The sequence below is a fragment of the Malania oleifera genome, chromosome 8 (assembly GCF_029873635.1).
Source record: "Malania oleifera isolate guangnan ecotype guangnan chromosome 8, ASM2987363v1, whole genome shotgun sequence".
Classification (NCBI taxonomy): domain Eukaryota; kingdom Viridiplantae; phylum Streptophyta; class Magnoliopsida; order Santalales; family Ximeniaceae; genus Malania; species Malania oleifera.
In genome coordinates, this window is record NC_080424.1 from 28,045,032 (window position 1) to 28,061,412 (window position 16,381).

General features: G+C 35.4%; 1 protein-coding gene across 3 annotated transcripts in view; it reads right to left on the bottom strand.

Annotated features, from left to right (window-relative positions):
* LOC131162480 (sister chromatid cohesion protein PDS5 homolog B) overlaps nucleotides 1–13,399 on the bottom strand; it is a 137,761-nt gene extending 124,362 nt beyond the window's left edge. For 2 of the 3 annotated variants that reach the window (XR_009138830.1, XM_058119009.1), the window contains exons 1-4: nucleotides 13,049–13,393; nucleotides 8,987–9,184; nucleotides 8,661–8,842; nucleotides 2,703–2,823 (exon numbers count right to left, since the gene is read on the bottom strand). Coding sequence is in view for 2 of the 3 variants with exons in the window: in XM_058119009.1 (XP_057974992.1) it covers nucleotides 2,703–2,823; nucleotides 8,661–8,842; nucleotides 8,987–9,184; nucleotides 13,049–13,144 (597 nt within the window). In the remaining variant the exon portion in view is untranslated. Of the gene's footprint in view, nucleotides 1–2,702; nucleotides 2,824–8,660; nucleotides 8,843–8,986; nucleotides 9,185–13,048 lie in introns of all 3 variants that reach the window. The other variant, XM_058119008.1, reaches the window with a different exon arrangement.
* Nucleotides 13,400–16,381: the final 2,982 nt, after the last annotated feature.

A 16,381-nucleotide genomic window follows, 5' to 3' on the forward strand; every position in this document is an offset into this window, starting at 1 on the left:
GGTCCTGCATCACTACTAAAATAGCATCCAAAATCTGTCTAACCCCACAAAAGTGCTTTGAGACTAGGTAACAATGTCACTTAACACTGAATTCAACCTCTCCACAAGAACCTTAGCAATAAACTTATAAACATTATACACAATGAATTTCGCTCTCTCTTCTACATTTTGCTGCCTTCTTTAATGGATTCTTTTAAAACTAGGCATGGAGGAGAACCTTCACAAATCAGTGCAGATTGAAAGAAAAATTTTTAATATTCATTTGGAAAAGATTGGGGTAGGACATTTTGTTCACACTGGATGGCTTTTAAATCAAATCAGAAGGGCAATTTTCCGGGGTTGAGTTTACAATTAAACAGCAAGGGTTATTCAATCTTCATCCCTCAAGATAAGGAAGGGGAGGGTCGATGAAGGTTCTGAAGTTGCAGGCAATTTTGGGTTCAGAGAGGCTCAACCATTAGGGACTCATGATTGTTGAAGCTGGAAGGAAGTAATCTCTGGTAGTTCAGAGGCAGTGAGGGGTGGATGGTGATGCAATAACTGTGGAGGTTAACAATTGGTGTATTGGAGCGATCTGCTGGTGGTCAGGAGATTTTGTGGACGCTAGAAATTGTGAGGTTAAAGGGGCGATTGCATGTGTAGATGAGGGAGGATATTCTTCGAATGCTTTGGGCCGAGGATCATTCACATTACAGTCAACCTGGCCCAGTAGTTGGGAAATAAGCCATGGACTTTTAAAGGAGATTCAGCCCATTTGCAAGCGACAGAGTGATTGATGTATTCAGGCCCACATTGAGTTCTCTAACATGCAAAGGGACTTATGTGGCTAGAATGGAAATGCTTCTTCTTCGCAGGCCTGTCTGGCTGTCCAATGGAGTTCAGGGCAATATACAAGTGAAGAGGGTGTTCAAGTGAGTTCACCTCAAGCCCAGCTCATAGCACAGCAAACTGGGAATGTAGGTGAGACTCATACCACAGTGGATTTCAAAAAGAAGTACAGCAGATCTAATTTTGGGCAAAGCATGCAGGTGGAAGAGACACAGACTCGTGGTACATCTGGCAAGAATTGTTAGTACGAATGGGCAGCATGAGATTCCATCTGGTGGTCCAAGAGTAGGGGAATGGCTGTTTTGAACACTGGTCAGTTTTCCCGAGGGGTTTTTAAGGAGGATGGATGTCAGAGGAAAGATTCATAGCTGCAGGAAATGCAGAAGGAGATTAATGATGCAGCTGATCAGAATGGATAGAGAAGGTACAAGTTCTAGCAAAGACAAGATGGGATGGAAAGGGTGGTAAAATCTTGGGTTGCAGGGGAACCTGCAGTACCAAAGATTTTGTCAGGGGGTGGAAGCACATGGAAAAAGCGAATAAACTGTCGAGTAGAAAATCAGTGGAGATGTTAGGGTAGTTCAATTCTTGAAAAGACATAGTTATTGCAGTTTTTACATTGAGGAGTCTTCAAAAGAATCAAAGATAGATTCGACGAAAAAGGATAGAGGGGATAATTCTTTTGAGAAGAAATGGCATCAGGTGATATATCTGAGAAGGGGGGTGAATTGATTATTAAATGTGGATTATAATTATGAAGGAGGGTTACTTGTATATGGGGTCTGTGAACAACTTAGGCATGGATCAGATTGGGTCTTATTTTAAATGTATAGCTGGAGCCTGTGAATGTGGATTATAATTATGAAGGAGGGTTACTTGTATATGGGGTCTGTGAACAACTTAGGCTTGGATCAGATTTTCCTAAATCATCGGAGGGGAACTTTCCTATAAGCCTTCACCTCCAAAAATATGAACAGGCTCCAGCTATACATTAAAATAAGACCCAAAGATCTACAGATCTTGAGAAATTGACTATATGATTAAATGCATTATCTTAAAACAGCCTAAGCAGACATTCATAGCATCCTTCATTTTAATCCATGGACATTTGAAACACAAATAACCAATTTCAATCAATGAAACCACAAAAGTGAATTCTGATCAAACCCACATTTTGACATGGGCAGATGTATTCGTGAAATCACCACTTAACCGAAAGGCTTAAGTTGTTATATTGTGGGCAACCAATATTAATTGCAATTTCCTCCCTTGCAGAGCTCCTGAACCCCCTCTTTTCCCTCACCACTGCTGGAGTGTTTTTCTTCACATTCATGGCTATTGCATGCCATGCAAGGGAGAAACCAGGCACTCAGTTTAGATTAAAGGTAAATTCTTCATCACTGGAAAGCTTGGTGAAAGTGTTTTTCAGTTTGTTCTTGCGTGTAGCTCATTTTGCAATCGGTGGGTGAGGATTTCTTCAGTGGCAAAGAAGTAGTCTTCGATGGGTTATTGTCCGTCCTTGGAAGGTTGAAGAGGTGTTCACAAAGCACTAGAATTGCAGTGCTGTATTGGATGGCAATTTGGTAAATGGAGATGGGAAAATTCAGAGAGTTAGGATTGGAATGGAATGGCAAGTGATTTCTAATATCCATTCTAAGGGGCAAGGTTGGAGAGAATTTTGCATGACAAAAACCACCATTTTGTCTTCATCCAAACTTTTTTTTTTTTTTTTGGTCAAGGAACTATTCTAGACAGGTAAATGACAATTGTCCTTAAAAGCCAATTAGAAACAAAAATGTTTTTAATTTATTAATCCAAAGTCAAAAAAATATGACTAATTTATTTTGTCAGAGAACTTCCATCCGAACAATTACCTTTCCCTCCTTCAGGAGATTCCGAAAAATCACCTCCAAGAGTGGCTGAGAAACTTCCTCCTTTAGAATGAGTGTCATTATAGACAAAATTGCATTAATTACGCCTTGTGGATGATGTTCCCTATAAAACAATAATTACAAGTCATCACTTCAAGTACAGAAAATATTTTAAAACCGCTAGCAATCAACAAAACAAAAATGAATTCATTACATGTACATTGGTACAACAGAATACACTTAGTTACCACAACCTACTATTTCGCAACACTTCCATTTTAAAACCTCAATGTAATGGTTCTCACACAAACCTTGAGAAGAGCATCACTCTAATCATAACAAAAAACACTCACTTCCATCATGATAGAACTTCACTCCCATCATTATAGGATAAAATTAACCTCAATGTAATGGTTCTCACACAAACCTCGAGAAGAGCATCAGTCTAATCATAACAAAAAAACTCACTTCCATCATGATAGAACTTCACTCCCATCATTATAGGATAAAATTCTTTCTTCCCATTTGTTTTTTTTTTTTTTTTTGGTCGAGATGAAATAAAGATCAGGTTACAAAGCAATTATGCAACTTATAAGGCATTGTTCGAGAAAATACCATCCTTGTGTAATTGTGATAGTCTATGCACCATGTTTCTAAGAAATACCATATCTATAATTTATTTAGACGCATCTAACCTTTGAATCTTATACATTTCAACTTATTAGGCATTGTCCGAGAAAATACTATCATTGCGTAATTGTGATAGTCTATGCACCATATTTCTAAGAAATATCATATCTATAATTTATGTAGACACAATCCAACCTTTTAATCTTATACACTTCACCACAAACCCCCCCCCCCCCCCCCCCGCCGGGCATTGCACAACTACAGAATGGTGAGAGACACATTGGCTCCAGCCCAATTATCTGAGCCAGGTGAGAGACAAACCATGTCACATAATTTATGTCCATAGGGCTGGACCAAGCCACAGCAGGCGAATTCATCTTTTAGGCTAGGGTGGGACACAAAAACTTAGGCACAACTCAGCAACAGTTAGTATCTATTTCATAAATAATTTAATTTACATAAAATATTGTGCATTCACATCTAAATCATATTTATCTAGAACATGGTGCATTTCAGGTATTGGTACGAGTATGGTTACAAAGTACGCTACTTAAGAGGTATGTGGTCTTGGGGGGTAGCATTCGTCCGTACACCATTTTGGTTCGTGGTACGCTTGAACCACTATGTTGGATCATAGTACGTTTTGAATTATTTACTTATTATCAATAGTTTTTATATCCGAGTAAAAAGAATATGTACTAAACTAAAAACTTTTTTACAAAATTGCAATGAAAGAAATATAACATCACTATTATTCTTAATTAAATTATATAAATTATAAATGAACAAAAAAAATTAATTAATAAAGTAACAAAAAAAATAATTAATAAAGTAACTCATTTTGTTTAATATAAAGTTATAAACTAATAAACTAGTGCTTAATTTCCCAATTTATAGGGCTCTTTGAATAAACCAAAAAATAAAATAAAATTGATAATGTACAATTTTCAGGGTACCAGTGAAAAACAAAAAAGAGGGGTGACTCAGAAGTCAAAACAGCTGTTTCTCTTTCTCTCTCTAGAAACATTCGAGCTGTCGCCATCCCTATCTTTTGCAGGATTCACAGCAGCAGGAATCCCTCTTTTCTCACCAACACAGTCTTTGCAGCAGTTCTATTTCATCTCTGTTCTAGGGTTTTACCTTCAAGGTTCAAGCACAACATAATTTGCAACTTTTCTTACAATTTTTTTAAAAATTTCTGAATATTTTTGTATGATTTTTATATGAAAACTGTTAACAAATTTGAGTCTCCATTTTTAGGCAACTTGGATCCCAAACCCTACCAATCTGGGATGCTACTAACCCTCAAACTGGAATGTTTGATCCAAATCTCAGTTCACCCGCACCTGTACCAGGTTACAATGGTCTACATTACCATAGTTTAAATTTATCCATATTTAGTTCTAATGATTATGCATGTGCTTCTTCTTATTTCTTCTCCGTTCTACAATAGGCTAAATGACATGACTAGGATGCAGTTCTAGTTTCCAACTAACACATGCCAAATGCCAATTAATTTCCTAGGATCCATGCTTCAATTAGTGACTACACCTGGTCTCTCCACAAGAGATAATTCTTGGGGGTAAGATTCATTGAAACTAAGGTCGCCATGTAAGACAATATCATGACATTGAGAGCTAGGCTGGAAGGTGCATCAAGATATGGACAAGGAAGAATAAAAACAAGAAGAACAACCATGCTTTATGTCCTATTAAGAGTGTTCAGCTACATGCATCCTCTTTTGCCATTCCGCACAAGAAAGGGCAAGGTTGAAGTCTTGTCAAATCCTTAATCACTATCTAGATCCTTTAGTCTAGGTCTACTCCTCTCTAACAACTAATTAACCCATCCTCATCACAGCAATATTTGGACTACAAATGCTACATAATGTTTACCACAAACATGTTAATCCTTTATTTTGTCTTTCAGAGACTACCACTCATCCATATTAGAATTCTTGCAATCTTTACTTCGAGGATAAGTTTTTCTTAGTGGCCTAACCCTCTCATCCACAAAGCATGTTAAATCTTATACTTATTCAAACTTTAAAGGTATTCGACAACTACACAACATGCTCAAAGTAGTTTTCTAATTTGCCCACCTCACTTTAACTCTATTTATTACATTTTGTTCAATTTCTACCTCAAGTCTCAACAATGAAGAAGAAATAACCAAAAAATCAATTGATGTGTGCATGTTCTGATACCAAAGACAAGTTCTAAACGAACAAAATTGTCTCTATCCCTCCCCCACAATCTCTCAAACATGAAGGGAGTTCTTTCATGAACATAAATCAATACAAGTTCACATGAGTACAACCATGGAAAGATATTATTGACAAGAGACAGCTATGTGTAAAAAATATAATGACTCCATAACACTTGCCATCCGTCTTGGTAATTTTTCTCCACGTATTAACATGATAATGTAGTTTATCACCTTGATTTCAAGCTTCTTGATCTCAAATAATCTCTTAAAATCTGAAAAAGATGCTAGCTTGGCCCAACCCCAGCGAGCCACCCTAAAACTTTCCCCTTCAAATGTCTATATCCAATGATACCACATAGGCAAGATAATTAAATTTGATTCAGTCATTACCATAATGGAAGCAAATTATTTTAATGCAGCAGATACTGACTGTTGATCAGAGGATGAAGACAATAAAATTTGAATGTCATGATCAAAAAGGAAGATAAAGGCCAGACAATTAAAATTGCTATCAAACACCAGAATAGAAGTGAGAAATAATGAGGCCCAATCACCAAACTCATAGCATGAAGCTACCAATGAAGAAGGCATGGCAAGCATAATATGTTAAAGTTCATATTAGTTCATACTCATAGCCTCATACTACAGCCATTTTGACTTTCTCCTAGTTGCTTTACAAAATTCACATTGCAGAACATTGGAAATGAGTTCCACTAGATGTCTGTCATTGTGAGATGCTTCTCAGACAATCCACCAAGGCTGTGATATATTTATCTTTGTTGCTCTCTACAAGGAAAGGTGTTGTTTCTAGGAGCTTGTCCTAAGTCCATAATCGGCCAGTCAGCTGCAGTTTGACCAAACTGCTTATGTTTCCGGTTAAGCTGGTCGCAGAATTTGTTTAGTCAAAAGACCAATTTGTACCGTTAGACCTGCTGGGTCAAATAGCAGATGCACAAACTGATGACCCAGTCTGGTTGGACTGGTTACTATCACTAATTACTAAAAGAAAACAAAGGGAGGTTATTGTGTTAAGGTTCTAACTGGATGGTGTTCAACACTCATCCAAACCGTCCCTCCTCCCCCAGTGAGCACAAGAACCAAATTATTATTGTATGTGGTTTGATTTGAGTCAACTAGCAATGGGGATTTTATTGCAAGTGGCGGTGCTTGGTGATTGTGGCATTGGAGTGTTGGTGGTTGTCAAGAATTTACAAGAAGCTTTTTGGCCACTGGAAGTGCAGATGAGCTCAATGATGGTGGTTATAGAAGGGCTTTTGCGGGCCACATAGATTTTTAACAAGAGAAAGGGTGTCAGCAGCCCAAAGACCAGCAGCTGTCGTGGGCAATTGATAATGGCATGAAAGAATAGATCCTGTCATGCTCAATTGTTCCCTTTAGTTCTGATTCTTCACTCTGATTTGGTCAGTGTACTCTTCTGCAGCACACGCATGCGTGTGTTCTGGATGTATGCTGTGTTTGTGTTCATTGGATGTGGGTTGGAGGGAGGGGATGTTCAGGATTGGGAGAGGGGGGGAGAGAGATTTGTGTTTAGTTTGTTGTGCATGTTTGTTGGTCTAGTGCTGCGTCTGCAGTCCCTGATCATAGTTTTAAATAGCAGAAAAGTAGTGTAATATAACAATAACAGGTGTAGTGGAATCCAGGAGCAGTGGGTGTTACATAACGGGAAGAAGATGCAACGGCCATGAATTATTTTCAAGCACACATAATCTTATGTATATTGGTATTTTTGCATGTTATAAGATCTTAACTCTTCTTTTAAAGAGTGTCGATTTCCAATCGTTTACTTCAAATTAATAGCATTGTCTAGTAATAGCAAAAAATTTTACATTTGTTTTACACCGCTATGAAAGAAATATTAGGTAAGCATTTTTTTCATTTTTTCATTCATCACACATTTGATAAGTTAGTTAATAAAAAAGTCATTATATGCTCCACTAATCTATTAGTAACATAAGACATAAAAATAGCACATTAAATTAAACAAGTTCTATTATTTTATTCATTAAAGTAATAAAATTTAATGAATTTGGACCAACCAATTATATTTTGTAACTATAACCTAAGCTCTAAAACTCTAATATATAATCATAAAATTTACCAATAAATAAATAAAGTACTAACAACTTGAACAAGAAAAAAGTTAGAAAAGAAAACAAGTTGAAGTCAAATGATGTAGAAAAGAACTATTGAATTACTATTTTTATTAAAAATAAATATTTTTTAACAAAACAGTTTTCTTATCAAATAGGTAACTAATGCAGCTTTGTAAATATTAAAAATTAATAATTTTGGTATCATTATAATCCTCATTGTAATGGTCCCCCCCCTCCCCCCCTTCACATAGCTTATGGAGAATGATTTATGAAAGGGGAAAAAAATGAGAAGAAAAAGTTAAAAGATAGGAAATATCTTTTTTCCCATAACAATTCTGTAGTGGTCACATAACAGCCACAGTGAGTGTTATATAACAGTAACAGTCCGTTATGGCCACTATGGCTGAGACATTTCTTTCAATCGATTTAGTGGAGTGAAACAGCATTGGGAACCCAGAAAACCATCACATAATATGTAAATGCCGCAGCCACGATTTAAAACCACCCTGTTTTGTCTCCCCCACTCTCTGATTTTCTTTTTTTAACTGAAAAATGTCCTTTAGACCTTGGCCTTCAGTAAAATTGTTGTGATGTTTTTGCTAATGTGTTGTGAGAAAATCTGCAGAGACCTCACCAGTTTTTTGCAGTTCATTCTAACTGGAAGCCATTGAGCAAATTAAACCAAACCAATGGCCAGGCTGGTTCTGGTGGCTGGTTCGGTTTTTACAACAATAACCCCAGTGTACTTATTTTCTACTTCTGGTGCAACAAAATTGTTCGCCTAACCAGAGAAGGCAAAAGGAATAACATTTCAAAATACAACTAAATCTTTCCCTAGACACTCAAATTCAATGGATTATGAATTGAAATTATAAAATGACACAATAGTTTGGAAATTTTTTGTTCAATTTACATACACGCAGGAAAACAAATGTTCAATCCTGTGGCATGTTTTTTGGGTCCCACAGGGGGGGGAAGAAAGTTAGAGGAGAAGAGAGAGAGAGTTCACCTCACGACTGAGAAGAAAATATTAAACATCTCAAGAACTAGATCATCGCAGCCAATATCCAGCATTTGAAAACAAAATTTCAGCTCAGCAATAGTCTCTAATATTTTAACTCTCCTCGAGAAATAAGGGCTCGTGGTATCAGCCAGCTCAGAAAACACACACGCAATAAGTTTAAAAATGTCCTGCATAAAGATTCCAGAAAAGAAGAGGAAAAAAAAAAGAGAAAAAGGAAAAGCATAAACACAAAAAAAAGAAGAGCGGTGCTTGCAGTGACCAGTTACAGGAATATACATTTGACTAGTCAGAGAGAGTCACTTGAAGTGTACCCTTAATATGTTATCACTAAACGGTGGTTCAGGTGCCAGAATACGAATAATTTCACTTAAGCATATGGCCATTAAAAGCCTGACATCTTTATCTTTATGCTGAAGCAGAACACGCTTCACCAAAGAGGCACTCAAGGGTCTTATGGCAGATTTCAGTGATGACGATTGATCTAATTCTGACAAAGCACTTGCTGCTTGCTGTAAGATAAATACAAACATAATATAAAAAATAGTCTCATGAGAACAACTCAACCATCAAACATATCAAATATATCAAATGCAATTAACAAACCACATAAGAAACATAAAATGTTGAAACCAGATAGTACATCAAATATATAAAATACATGCTCGACATAATCATTTACAGTTGCCTGCCAAATGACAAGGCAAAATAAACAAAGAAAAATGTGTGTAAAAGAAACCGCTTCTGATCAAATCAAATCTTCTAAGTTTAAATACTCTTTACAATTAACTAGCCAATACAAAATGCTGCATGTGCATAAACTTTAGATTGAACCAATAAAATGATAATTCAGATTGGAGCAAAATATGTTCTTAGATATTTACTGTTAGTGCCCACGTCCATGTGACAACAAGAAACAACAATTTTGAAGACATCTCAAGAACTATTCACCAAATCCCAAATAAACAGACAGTTTATAAGATAAAATGACTACATATATATATATATATATATATATATAAACACACACACATACATACGTACATATACAAATAATCAGTGAAAAGCTTTTCCATTTCAGCGGAAATTTCAAGTCTCAAAATTTTGATTTGGATTCGAGGAAACAATGGAAACTTCTAATAAAACTATAGAAAATTATGAATGAAACTTTGGGAAATATTAAAAGAGATGATTGTGAATAATTTAGAAACAAAATGAAAAACCCAAACTTTCCCTTTTTTTCTCTTTTTTCCTTTCAGCCTATTTGTCCAAAAATTCAGCTGAAATCTGAGAAATTTGAACCAAAATTTTGAAAAATGAAAATTTAAAACGAGATTTTTTTCAAACCCTCCTGAATCAAATTTCGGTAAAGTTTCAAAATTTTAAGACTGCACATAACATGCGCATGCAAAAAGGCTTCCCAATCTTCAAATCAAATACTCCCTCCTTAGTTGCACATAAAAGTACTAACATCATGATTCATGACAAAGATAGAAGGAAAGAGAAAGGTCCCTATTTTTCTTGCAAATTAACATGGCGCACCTGATTAGAATGTGTTCTTGGGGATCAACCCAAAGTTTGTTCAGACCTCATCAAGAAGGAAATAGGAGCAAGTTCCTAAAATCAATATACTCTCCCAAATATTTAAAGTGATGAATGGGAAAACTCACCACAGGATGGGGGCAAAACCAAAACAAAAAATGGGGAAAAAAGATGCTATTAATCTTCTTTGCCCAACAATCATTATATCATCAACTTGGAGGAGAAATATGAAGTTTTAAAACTCAGACCAGACTAAACAGTCCAACAGTTCTAAAACCTGGACTGGACGGACCAGTCTGGTCAGACCCAACCTATCAAATTAGTGATCCAATTTATGCCCTCAACCAGGAATTTCACAAGGGGGCGAGCCCAGCAAGAACAGGGAAACTCAGCGGGGCATAATAAACTGTCCAGGTTGACCTACCCCATTATCAAATTGTATGAACAAGGATACCAACAAATATTACTCAAAGGTATTCACATGAAAAGGGGCAGCACTATTTTTCTTTCTTTGTCTATTTTCTAGATTTTTTAATGGATGTATGAAGCTTAAAACTATACAATTATACAAATATCCTATTCATCTAAACATTGATCAAGTTTAATGGAAGAATTTGTTACCTCATCCATTACCCCAAAACACAACCTTGCAATCAATCTTGGTTTGTTGCAGCAATTTCTCAAGCTACGTCCCCAATTTATAACAAAAATTTGAATTTCTCAGGATTCATCCGCAATTTCTTGCAGTAATCTTGAATATCTCCCAAAAATATCACAAATTACTGACAATTAAGCCTGAATTTCAGTGCCTCCAAGGTTGATTTCCACTCCTTTTTTTTTTTTGGATAATAAAAGAAATTATATTTAGTTAGGGAAAAACGGACTATATTGCCTCCAACTCCAGGCCATAAGAAATCTCTCATTATTTTCTAAATCTTATTTGCAATCCCCACTGAAAGTTCAAAATTTGACAAATAATATAAGGGGATGCTAAATAAACAGGCCTGAGTATGGGTGATTCTGCTCCGAAGGGAAAAGAGTGCCCCCTTTTAAGGCCCTAAACCTTACTGGTATTGTGAAATTATCTCGATCTTATTTGCAATCCCAACTGGTATTGTGAAATTCTGGCGAGTACAGATTATGTCTCCCTTGGGTGAAAGGTCCTAAACTCCAAAAGATATTTTCGCTTTAAGTGGTGGTTAGCCAAACTAAAAATTGGTGCTAGATTGAGCTGTCACCACTACTTTTAAATGATGTTGAATTGCGTACTGTTTGAATATCTTGGCATGTTAACTCTAGATATAGAAATTGCTTATTAATATGGTTTGGTCAGGGGAAAAAGGGAAGTCACTGTGTCATTATGCAGTTCTTGCTATTATTCAGTGTTTTTGACTTGACAGGAATTCCAAATTTTTTAGGGGCTTGATACTCCTCATTTGGTTTGGAGTAGGTGGCTTTCCTCAAGGGTGCCGCTCATAGCCTTTTAGAAATGATTCTATAGAAGATTCATGGAGAGATTGGACTGCTTTACTACATTAGAGTCATTATGGAGTGTTTTTCTTTTCTTTGTTGCTATATTATTATTCTTGGAGGACTCTTGTCCTCCTCTTATGTTGTTCTATTCTCCTTTTCTGTAGTTGTTTTCTTTTTCCTCTCTCTTAATAATATTCTTAGTTTTATCACCAAAAAAAAAAATTTTAAAAAAAAGAAGAAGAAGAAATCTAATTCAATTCAAATGAAACCAACTCCACAACAACAATAATCTACCCATGTGATTACCGCACCATTTAAGCCATGGAAAATTTAACGGGCTATTTGGTATCACTATCAAAATTATAAAAACAAAAACCAAAAAGGAAAACTAAAAACAAAAAATAAAAACTATAAACCAGAAATAAACAACCTGTTTGGTTCATGTTTGTAAAGCTAAAACAAATTTTAATTTTAATTAAAAAAATGCCCATTCTCATCTTTAAATCAAATAATATTTTGATTAAAATAATAAAAGTGCAAAATAATACAAACTAAAAATACTATACTAAAAATAAAAGTTATTATAATTATTTTATTTAATTATTCTATTTTCAAACTTCCCTTTACAATAACAATCTTATTGTTATTGGATTGGCAGTTATCAGATTTTCTTGATATCATTTCATTTCAAATATCTAAGAGACAACATGAAGGACCATCCTCGAATGAACTGGGACCCAAGGACCAAACCATACTAGTGCTGAACGTCATGAGTAATGCACACATAATGCATAATCAAGGAAATTATGAAGAGTTTCATAATCCAAAGACATGAGATTACAGCGCATCACCATGCAGAAAGGGTTAGTGCAAAACTATATAGCTCTTCGTGAATATTCAACCATACGTTTCACTGTCTAGTGTATAAATAATAAACAAAGCCAACCACAAGTAATCACGTCGCATCTCATATACACTATCTTATTCGAGCCTATTATAAAACCTTCAAATGCCAAAGCATGTCCATAATTCTAACTTGTCATTAATTCCATTTCCTAATTTCGTTAATTGAACTATGTCATACGAAAACTTTATGAACAGCTGGACTTCAACAAAATCAAAAACAAAAAACAACAACAACAAGAAGATTAGGGACTTAAAGAAAATTGCGACCATAATCCAGTTGCGACTAGAAATTAATTTTGTCTCGCCAAGATTATCATTCAATTCAATTCAATTCTTTACCGTTATTTCAAGCCTCCCAAAGTGAGGCAAATTACGAAAAATCAGCTTTAAACACTCACAGTTCCAACCAAAAGAGGCACTAGGATTGCAGGAAAGAGGTGAGAAATTTTCCTTACTCGGAGGGATTTGACGAGAAAATCCTTGTTTGGACGAGAATCCTGGGCAAGTCGGTTGCCGATATCGGAGACTAGTTGCGCCGGAGAGACGCCCATTGTGCCTGCCAAGCTATTCCTAATGCCCTAGTTTTCAACTCAAGACAGCAGGATCGAGAGAGAAAGAGAGATGAGGAGCGTTATGACGCTTTTGAGCGCGGTCGCAGCCGGCTTCTCCCGCCCTCTGGAGGGAGCGCAAATGTTGCGCAGATTTTGACGCGCGTGGGTTCTTAATAAAGATCCGACGGCGAGAAGAGGGCGGATCAGTGGCCTGTTTTCCCCGTTTACAGTTACTGCGCAGATTCAACCACATGCTTGCACTTTAATTGGCCCGCCGCTATGGATTCTGCCGTGCTTCAAGTCGTTGCGGTTCTAGGAAAATAGCCTAGGCATGATCGCAGAATAAAACAAAATTTGTGTGGATTTAAATAAAATTATATAATTTTTAAAATTTATATAAACATAAATTCGCATGCTTTTAAATATTATTTTAGCGCTATATGGAGAATATTTAATTACTTAATTTTTTTAAAATCATATAATATATGTTAGTTGTAGACTCACTTTTTAAAATTTATTATCTTCAAGAGATAATAAATAATTAAAGATAATGAGATGTTCAAAGGTTTTGTTAAAATTTAAAACAAAAAATAAAAAATTTAAATGTAATGGGAAATTAAATATATTTATTTAAATTTTAAATTTGTATTCCATTTTTAAAAATATATATATATTATTATTAGGGGATGATAAGAGGTAAAAATATAATAGAAGGTTTAAAAGATTTGCTTAATTTTAAAATTAAAAGTAATTTTTTAAATTGCTTATATGTTCATGATTTATAAATATTGTAGTTATAAATATTTAAATTTAAGTTCATATACACCCAAAGTCAAATTCACAAAAATTTCATACATTTCACATGATTCAATAAACATTCTAATTCATTGTATTTAGGTTCGTTACATTTTCCATCCAAACTACCACACTATTTATAGAAGAAGCAAAATCTCATTGAAATAGGAGGGACATAGAAAGTAAAAAAAAGATGAATCATGCAACGAAAACATATGAATCAACCTATTGTCTACTACAAGTTGACCAAAGATTTCATGAATTATTAAATCTATAGCTCCCCAATTTACATAAACCATAATTGAATTCCCAATTTATCATCACAAAATTGGAGGGTCTTTTTTTTATTTTTTTGCATAATGGAGGAGAAGAATCACGGAAAAACTAGCTACAAAGTATGAAATGAAAATTGAGATTCATTGCCTAAATCCAATAGAAACTTATTGTTGTGTTTTTTGTGACTCGTATACTTGATGGATTGCATAAACAATGAATAACACATTGTAGAAAATCACATGTGTTGATAGTCGATTATTTGGCTGAAACAGTCAACTAGTTGGCTCTAGAATTTAATCAATTTACATTCTGTCTAAAACAGTCAACGGTTTGTCCCTATCAGTCGACGGTTTGGCTCGGCATGCCTTACGTAAATTTCAAATTTTGAATAAATGTTAATACGGTTGGGTTTCGCAAGGAAACCTCCGATTAGGCTTATACATACATATTATATGTTATATATGGTAAGTCAAGTGTGTTGGTTGATGATTGTTAGAGAATTGAGAGGGTTCTTGTATTTCTTTTGCAATTTACACAAAAAAAATAATGAATCCTCACCGTTTGCTCCCGTAGACGTAGGCATTGTCGAACCACATAATTCTCTTCGTCTTTGTGATTGTTATTACTTTAATTTACTTGCTATGGTTGTCGATTGTTTTGTATATTCACAATTAGATTACTGCAACGTGTGTTTGATTCTTTACACAAATATATATTTTTATTGTGCATATTTGGGGGGTTTTACACAACACTTATGAAACGCCCCGAACCCTTAAACCCGGCTCCGGTGCGTTATACCTGATCATATCCTCATAAATCATATTCCAAAACATACGCAGCGGAAAAACATAATCATAATCTCCATATAACATAATACCAGAGTTTACTAATTCTAACTATAATTTATAATAAATCATCCAACACCTGCATTTCCATAATTACATATATCTCCAAAATATTTCAGTATATTCACAACTTTCCTTTCATAACTGAGTTAAAACATAAAGATATAAAATATAAAATATACATATCAGAATTAACATAAAATATACCCTTTTTCTTATATCTTCCAAAAATGTTATAAAATCTCGAGCTCTCAAAGCTCAATCTTGAGAAATCCTGAAAAAAATGAATTCATATTCGGGTGAGACACATCTCAGTAAGGGAATAAACCATATATTAAAGCAGTGTGTGGCCAACATGAGATTATACATATCATTTTATAATATTTGCAAATCACTAACATAATTTCCTGAAACCATTTTCTGATCCTAAACAAACACATGCGAATGTTTAACCCACGAGATTTTATGAGGATAGGGGTAATTACCCGCCCATACAAGTAGCACCCTTCTGCTCTGATACTTAGGCAATCCAAAGGTCGCAGTTAAAGCATACCAGGGCACTCACCTTACTTAGTAAGCCCTCAAGTGATAAATTAATCTCGTACTCACACCGTTCAACAATAGCTTACCGGCAAAGGCCCTAAGGATAGGGAAATTTACCCGCCCATACAAGTAGGTTCCCTCTGCCCTAGTACGTTATGCGGCTACTGCCACATCTGTAACTACTAGTGCACTCGCCTTACTCAGCAAGCGCTCAAGAAAAAAGTATGCCTCGCTCAATCGTAACATGTTCTATGTACATACATACTTCTAATATCATAATACATCATTATTTCTATCATTATTTAATCATACACATTTGTTCATATTCATGGCTTAACATTACATTTCATTTCACTTTAAGTAACTCTTTCCCATTTTACATTGTTCACATTTCACATTTCTTTTCTATTTTATTCATTTCCCTTTTCATTTCATTTTCATTTCATACTCATTTTTATTTTAATTCATAAATACTCGGCATCTTTCCAGCCGTGGTTGGTTAGTTTCGGCATCCTTTCAGCCGTGGTCGGCATCTTTTCAGCCGTGATTGGTTAGCTTCGGCATCCTTTCAACCGTGGTCGACATCTTTTCAGCCGTGGTTGGTTAGCTTCGGCATCCTTTCAGCCGTGGTCGGCATCTTTTCAGCCGTGATTGGTTAGCTTTGGCATCCTTTCAGCCGTGGTCGGCATCTTTTCAGCCGTGATTGGTTAGCTTCGGCATCCTTTCAGCTGTGGTCGACATCTTTTCAGCCGTGGTTGGTTAGCTTCGGCATCCTTTC